Source organism: Nanorana parkeri, unplaced genomic scaffold (genome assembly GCF_000935625.1).
Source record: "Nanorana parkeri isolate BGI_ZX_2015 unplaced genomic scaffold, ASM93562v1 scaffold414, whole genome shotgun sequence".
NCBI classification, from domain to species: Eukaryota; Metazoa; Chordata; class Amphibia; order Anura; family Dicroglossidae; genus Nanorana; species Nanorana parkeri.
Window position 1 is genome coordinate 917,614 of NW_017306682.1, and position 8,303 is coordinate 925,916.

Genomic DNA, 8,303 nt, shown 5'->3' on the forward strand with positions numbered 1-8,303 from the left:
CTCCCGTGATGGACTACAAATCTCAATACAAATGAGTAAACTAAACGTGAGATTGTAGTCCATCACATGGGTGAGCTTGGAGCGGTGACTACTTTACAGCATCCACAGGGACCATGGGGAAGAAAAGTAGTCACCCTCCAGAAGGAAGGACAGTGTCAGCACCAATTCAGAGATGATTGGAGGATCTACAGCCGAGTGATACACATATAAGGTTCAGTTGTGATAATAGTTAAGATACATAAATGCATTTTTAAGATTTAAAGCCCAAGTGTAGTGTCACTTTAAAGTTGAATTGCACTCAGATATAAAAGACACAGCTCTATACTCATTAAAGTGCAGCTGAAGCCAAAACATTGCTTTTTAGTTATGGATAGAGTGGAGAATCAAGTGGTCATCTGGACAGCAATAAATGGGAAGTTTTCTAATGGTGACTCTAATTTTGGTGACCCTGCCGACCACCTACCTCCCCGAGTATACTGAATGACCCGTTTTTTTTTCCTTCCCTGATGGCACATTGGGCATATTCCAAGATGATATTGCAAATCTTAATGGGGCTGAAATTGTGAATGGCTCACGGAGCATGAGACATCATGTTCACACATGGAAATGAGGTCTCGTACTCCCTGAACAATTACAATTTGAGTAGGTTCGGGTGAGTATTATTTTATTTGAACCTAGACACAAAGAGTAGGGGATCTCGCCCCCCCCCCTCCGGAGTTCTTTAAATACTTACCTGGTACCTATCCATGGCAGTACACGATCCCTCCCTTGTCTTTAAAGTACATAGGAGAATGGCAAGGCGGGCTTTATCACAAGCCTTTCTGCAGGTATTTCTTGGTCCTGTGAGTTGGATCACCAACCAAAAGGATGCTGCCATGGATAGGTACCAGGAAAAGGAAAATTGCAGAAAGTATACAATTCTTCATTTTCAGACATAAAAAAAAAAAAAGTATGACATAACCCCCAAAGATGTTGCAGCTCACATGTGTCAGTGTCCCTGTTGCAGAGATCGCTCACTGTCCAGACAGGAAGTGAGGAGAAATCTTCTCAACATGGGGAATAGATTGGGAAGAAAAAAAAAAAACTTGACAGAAGCTCTAACCCTTCACCAGTCTTCAGCAAATTAAGTTTTGGAAGGAGTTTGTATTAAAAGCTTAAATCCGGTTAAACAAATATTGTCCTGAATACAAGGGGCCTGTATATTCCTACTTGGATTCTGGTGCCCTATGTGTATTTCCAGGCAGCAATCCAGCATGAAATAACTTTGCCCTTGTGCAGGACTTTCCTGAAATATAGACCGGGCACTGCTGTGCTTTCTTCTACTTGAGCAGGGTGACTGGACTTGTATCCACCCCCTGCAGGCAGTCTATACGAAACCCAGTAATGTTGCCACTGCTATTTTTAGAAGGTAATATTTAGGTTTGCAAAGGCATTTGGTGCACATATTGGATTTATATCATTTTATCTATTAAGGATATTAAAGTATTTGTGTCCACTGTCCAGCTTTAAATATTGTCAGAAGGGAGGAGCCACTGAGCACCCAATGGTGGCTTTCTCTGAATACCATCACCTAAGCATACATCACTTATTTTTGAATAATTTTATTTTGATCAAATATATATTTGTGTATATGTCCATTATCAGCACCCAATCTCTTAGGTGTAGCTCTACTACTGTTCACTTCTGGTAGATGTGGATGATAAATACAAAGCAATGATATGGACCAGGTGTCATGGGACTCTTCATACATGTCTGTTAGAGGTTCCCTCTGTAGTCACTTTACCCAACATCTTTCTAAATTAGTGCCTTAAAGTCTTCTCATGATCTCTGACACATTTTCTCGCAGAAGAAACCATTAAAGTTTATTTTATGTACATACACAGCACAATACAATTTTTCAAAGTGTCTGCCACCTCTATTTTGTATCGCCCTTCTTATCTCCAGCCTCCAGCTTTGGGCTTTCTTGTGCCTCCCGGTGGGCTGGGAAGGCTTCCCAGGGGCTGCTGAGATCAAATTTCCGGAATTCCTGTGACAGTTGCACTGGCTCTGCTACCACGCGTTTCACCTCATCATCATAACGGACCTGGGAGAATTCAAATGATAATGTTTTAAATAAAAATGTTATCTTCAGTAAAGTTGCTATTCTAGCCAATACTTTCTATTCCTTATTTTAACATATAGTCAGGAAGGATTAAAATATGTTGTTTTTTTTCCTGTCTGTGTCACCACTGACGAATAATGGGATATAAAAACTGTTATAGTTGACAATCCAACACAAGGTGAGGAAAAATCTTCCAAAAGGGGACACATGTCCTGGTGATAACGGTGTTAGAGGTGGTGATAATTACTATGGATGAGCTTGGGATCTGGCAGAAGGAAGCGGTCAGTGGCAGCCAAATCAGCTGTAGCCAGGGCATGCTACATCCCATAGCTGTGCAGATCATTGACCTTATATGGCCACATGACCAAATATCGACACGCAGTCATATAAGATCAATATCACCAGGGAATATCCCAACTCCAGCTGATGGGGCTGCCAGTGACATCTTCTTTATGGGCCCAGATAAGCTGGGGTTTGGTCTTACCACTTTGGATAAAATTTCTATTGTATCCCTGTAGCAGTAACTGAAGGGTAAGCTCCTCAAAAGGGACACAGGCAGCAAATAAGATGACAGGGATTTTCCCCATTTTCTACTCTATACAACACAAAACACATATGTTTTGCCTAGAGATACACTCCAGTTCCTGAGTCTTTCTAAGGTCATTTCATGTGACGAGCAGCCTCAGTTACCAATATGGATGCTCAGGAGACAGGAAAGGGTGAGGCTTACTTGACTACAAGAATAATTGTTTGCATATTACTTCACCTCTGCTTGAAAATACAAAGTGTAAAAACACCTGCATTTTAATTCACAAAAGTGGAAGCCAGCCCTTGGTTTAACCACATTGGCTGCGATGCGGTTAGTTATTAGCAGAGGTGCAGATTGTGACTTTCAGGTCCATGACTGAGTGGGCAGCAGGAAGGTATATCATAGCTTAATAATTTCACCATAGTAATTATTTCTGGTGTAATGTTGCTTCAAGGCAACTTACCTCCACATATCCAGAGAGAGGGAAATCTTTTCGGAAAGGATGACCTTCAAAGCCATAATCTGTGAGGATTCTTCTCAGATCTGGATGATTGGCAAAAAACACGCCATACATGTCCCAAACCTGCAAAAAAATATTAAAAACATGGAAATATTTTGTTACCACTGACAAAAAATAGAACTGCCTGTACAGCAATAATGAACTAGAGATGCCATACAATGTAACATCCAGTATTACTCTACTCCTATACATGGAGTGTCTATACGCAGATTATTCTGCAGGACAGTCAATTGTAACTGGCCCATGCACAGTAAGAGGACCTATAGTCAGGTGTGTCAGTATCAACATAAATGACCCGGTACACCTGAGCAACCTTAATTGTACTCCAAAGTGAATTATCATAAAGTGTTTTATTTTTTATGAGCGTCATTCAGGGCAAAGTGACAGCATCTGTATAAAGGCCCACTCCCAATACACTTGTATTCACCTTGCCAGTACTCTCCCCTCACAGCTGGCACTAAAATCCCCAATGTGAGCTGGTGACGGATACTAGGGGGTGTGAAAGTGCTTTGGCTTAGTAATCGAGTGCAAAACCTGAGCACTTTTACATGCAGACCACAGGTTCGCTCATACCTGAAAGGTGCTCTCAACAGCACTCAGTATAATAGCATCACTTTCGCTACTCTCCTGAGAGCACGCATAAAAGTGTCCTGACGTACGCGGTTTGGGTAAGCGGCACTGATGCTGTACTGAGTGCTATTGAGTCAGATCACCAGAATGGAGGGTTGGAAATTGTTTGAACCAACCTATTTAATAAGAGGTCAAAACATGCTGGTGAGTGTGTCCGCGCACAAAGCTGTAGGCACAAGGACTTCAGTGGTCTTTTGCACAGATGTAAAAGAACTCATTATGAATTGCTAATATTACATTGTTTAGAACATGTCTAAGGAATTTTTGTAGTAAACACTTCGTAATATTTTGTTGGACTGGAAACTTTTTTGAATGTAGATTATGCAAAGAAATGCGCTGTATTTTTTGCTGTCCTTCCTTCATCTTTTGTGATAATCTGTACAGCTGCTATTAGTAACAAGGAGCTTGTAGGGTAATACAGCAATTAAGCGTACAGCACTGTGGATTTTAAGTAGATTTAGTCACTTTCGATATAATTAAAACAGATCAGAGTACAAAGCCAATGCCCACATTACATACCGCAGACAGAGACAACGGCAAATGAATGCTCACCTCTCTCTCGTACCAGTTGGCTGCTTTGTGTACTGACACAATGGACTCCACAGGAGTAAGTTCATCTGCGTAAGTCTTAACACGAATCCTGGAGTTAAATTGCAAAGACAGCAGGTTGTACACGATCTGAAAAAGAACAAAGAATAAAATGAAATAGCCAACAGAGGACAAACCTCAAGGGAGAGAGTTAAAGGAGCACACAAAGGCTGTTTGAAAAAGACAACTTTTTCAGTTGTATTAAAAGGAGAACTATGAGATGAGTGATTTCCACTCACCTCATAGTTCTAGCCGACCTGTGACAATGAGACTGTCACAGGTCGGCTCAGTAGATCGGGAGGTGAGCGAACACATACCAGGTTCGCTCACCAGCGCGCGCTGACGGGGAGAGGGGGGGGGGGAGGGGGCGGTTCCAGCTGGCTCTGCCTCTAGATAGGCAGAGCCAGCTGTCACTCACGCAGCTGGGCGGATCCCGATGTCCAGGTCGGGATCCGCTCCGGCTGCGGCGTCTCAGTATACCGCGAGCTGTAGGGTAACGGGAGGACGCTAGTTTGTGTCCTCCCGTTACCCTAAGGAGAACTATGGGGAAAAACACTGACCCCATAGTTCTCCTTTAATTTAAACCTAAAAAGGTACAGATTCAATACATTTATAGTACTCACACTGTTTTTTTTGTCATTTGCAAATTTAAAATATACCCTTTGTATCACTGTGACAATAATGCAGCATTATTTCTAGCGTGAGGAAGACCTTTTTTTCTAGCACCTTAAGGCTTTGTTAACTTTGCACTGGATTGAGATTTAAACACGGTTCTTCAGGCACCATAGCTCAATGTTTCAGTGTCTCAAGGCACAGAAAACAACGGGCAGCTGCAGTCTGACTCTGCAGACAAGTGTTTGGCCAGCTGCACTGCAAAGCTTCACCAAGTGAACCTCATAATGGAAAATGAAAAATCTGGCTTAAAAGAGAACTACGGGCAAACCTTTTTTGGACATATTTCTCTTTAGGGTCACAAGAGGAAATTTATTAAAGGGTTATTAAACCGTTGCGGGTTTTTTTTTTGCATATATCTACTGCTAGCGAGCAGTAGATATATGCAAAAACGTTTTTCTTTTTTTTTTAAACAAAAACCTTTTGAAACAGGTTTAAACTTACCTGTGTCTCCACCACGCGCTCCCGTCCGAACATCTGAAGAGTCTCGGGGGCCCGCAAAGGATCTTGGGGCGGTCGCATGCGCAGTTCAGATGTTCGGCCGGGAGACGAGGAGAGACACAAGGTAAGTATATGGAGCAGCGTGCACCCGCACAGACACCGTGGGACATCAGAGAAGAGGAGTCAGCGCTGGATCGGAGACTCGCACCAGTGCTGGAGGGACAGCTGAAAAGGACAGTAAAGAAGATGATCGAATAAAGAGGCATCATTTAAGGTAAGTCCTTACACTAACATTGGGTGGGGGGGGGAGAAAAAATTGCCTTTAATGTCACTTTAATGTCCTCCTGTGATCCAAAACTCAGCATATAGCGGGCTATGGCCTGCTATATCCTGACAGTGCAGAGCTGCACTGCACCCGGGAAAGATGCCGACAATATTGTTGAGATCCACCAATACATTTGGATGCATTGCCTTGTAGCAAAGCTAAGGAATCATTTTTCATATCAGTCCAAATAGATTTCAATAGCTGGCTTATTTCACAAAGGTTTGTTCAGGGCCATGCTAGCCATTGCAGAAAGTGTGGTCTGACCAAAAAGTCGCTCCGCCCAGATTCAACAATGACATTCAATAAAAAAAAAGTTGGAAACTACAGGTAAGGGGGGGAAATAGCATAGGGACTTTTGGGTTTCACAGTTAAAACAAGGAAATGCGAGCATGATATAACCTAATATCATGCAAGTTTCCTGACAATTTTGGTTGTGTCTGGACTTCTCTAATGTCAGAACTCACCTCAAAGCGGTTCTCTTTTGTTGGGATATCCACAGCAGTCAAATCAGCCAAGTTTTTGAACTGAGCATTTGTGTGGTCACGAAGAAATGTTAGGACTGGTATAACCCCATCAGGGTGGATCATAATCTCCAGTTCTCCGAAACAAGTCACCTAAGAAACAATACCAATGATGAAGAAAATACAACACGCATAACGTCAAGTTTAACATGCAGCCTGAATCAAACTGAAAGGAAAACTAGAGATTAACATTGCACAAAATGATTTTCTACATATATAAAGCACATATCCTGATGTTAATTCCATATAGTGGTCCAATATTACACAGTGTTTCACAGATTTTTAGTCTCTGCACTGGTGGAGTATTACAAATTATTGTCCGCCCCACTAATCTATGAGCCAGCTGACTACAATGGTTGCAATTTTAAAAGGCAAATTCAACCCCCCCCCCTTTTAGATAGAGTGTGTGTCAGGTTTTAAAGCTGTATATGACCCCACTGAGGAGATTTCTCCACCCCCCTCCCCCACTTTCTGTTCTGTACGACATCCGTCACCTGGACAGGAAGTTTGTGGATATCTCTCCAGCAGGAAAACAGACGGCAATAAAACCCCACAGAGGTTTATCACTTCTCTCTACTGGAATGTTTTTTAATATCACATCCCTTAGCTGGGCTCAACACAGAATAGAAAAAGTATTTAAGAGCCAGAAAAAAAGGTTGGCAAAAAGGGACTTCTGCTGAAAGACTACCTCCCGGTGATGCTTTAAAAGACAAGCAGTAATTTGTTAAATCTTAAAAATACATTCAAGTCTCTAATGGCCCCTGTGTGTGTTGTAAAGTAGTCACCGCTCCAATCTCACTCCCATGATGGACTTCAATCTCATGTTGAGTTAGCTCATTTGTATTGAGACTGTAGTCCATCAGGGGAGTGAGCTTGGAGCGGTGACTACTTTACAACACAGCAGAAGCAGAGACACCGGCACTCCAATATAAAGGTGGAAGGTCTTATTTATTGAAGACGTGCAACATATATAGATGCAACGACCATTTCAGGGTCACGCAGGACATGTCACTGCTTGAGGAAGGGGATCCTGCGTGACCCCGAAACAGTCGTTGCAGCTATGTGGTATGTTGCACGTCTTCAATAAATAAGACCTTCCACGTTTATATTGGAGTGCCGGTGTCTCTGCTTCTACTGATACATGACAGTTGCCACCCGTTGACCACCGCTGCACCCATCCGATCATTTTGGAGTTAAGCGGTCAGGAGTGTGATGGGTTCATGGACTTTGTACTTTACAACATACACACAGGGACCATGGGGAACAAAAGTAGCCCCCCTCCAGAAGGATGGACGGTGTCGGCACCAATTCAGAGATGATTTGAGGATCTACAGCCGAGTGATACACAAATACATTTTTGTTCATAGTTAAGGTACTTGAATGTATTTTTTTTTTTGTGTTTTTAAGAACACCTTTTAGTGTCACTTTCATTTCTAAAGTTTCTTTATTGGGAACTGAAGCGAGGACCACCGAACACAAGTCATGGGTATGACCTGTAAGTCAATGTGTTCTTTATTCTAGATATGAAGCCAAAAATGGCAGAACTTCAATAGTCCAAATTTCAGCACATTAGCTCTAACAGAAAACTGATGGAGATATTTTTGGCAGGACGTGGTAATGATTTCATGTCTATATGAGGCCCATCACCCATCTAGGAAAATGGTCAAAAGGAACACCATCCCCCCACACAGACATAAGGAACATTTGTCTGAGTGAAGCTGAACAGCCGATTCTGATGTCACAAATGTATATGTCACACCTACTAACCTGCACTTGCTGAACATACTTCGGCAGAATATCAGCCACATATTCCCCAAACGCAGACAGCTGATTCTGCAACACTGTATTGGCAGGCCGAACCGTTGCTGAAAGAAGAAAGGACATTAATAAGACAAGAAGGAAACAATGACACTGAAGTGACTAATTCTTTGTGAAAACCTGGCTCCGGGCAGAGGTTTTTGTTTTAAGTTATGGAT

General features: G+C 42.3%; 1 protein-coding gene across 1 annotated transcript in view; it reads right to left on the reverse strand.

The window, feature by feature from the left end:
- Window positions 1–1,842: 1,842 nt before the first annotated feature.
- The window catches only part of NDUFS3 (NADH:ubiquinone oxidoreductase core subunit S3), a 12,145-nt gene continuing 5,684 nt past the window's right edge, over window positions 1,843–8,303 (reverse strand). Inside the window, exons 3-7 of the mRNA XM_018559745.1 lie at window positions 8,095–8,192; window positions 6,271–6,420; window positions 4,333–4,458; window positions 3,094–3,213; window positions 1,843–2,083 (exon numbers count right to left, since the gene is read on the reverse strand). Of these exons, the coding sequence (XP_018415247.1) occupies window positions 1,916–2,083; window positions 3,094–3,213; window positions 4,333–4,458; window positions 6,271–6,420; window positions 8,095–8,192 (662 nt within the window). The 3' untranslated portion in view covers window positions 1,843–1,915. The remainder of the gene's footprint in view (window positions 2,084–3,093; window positions 3,214–4,332; window positions 4,459–6,270; window positions 6,421–8,094; window positions 8,193–8,303) is intronic.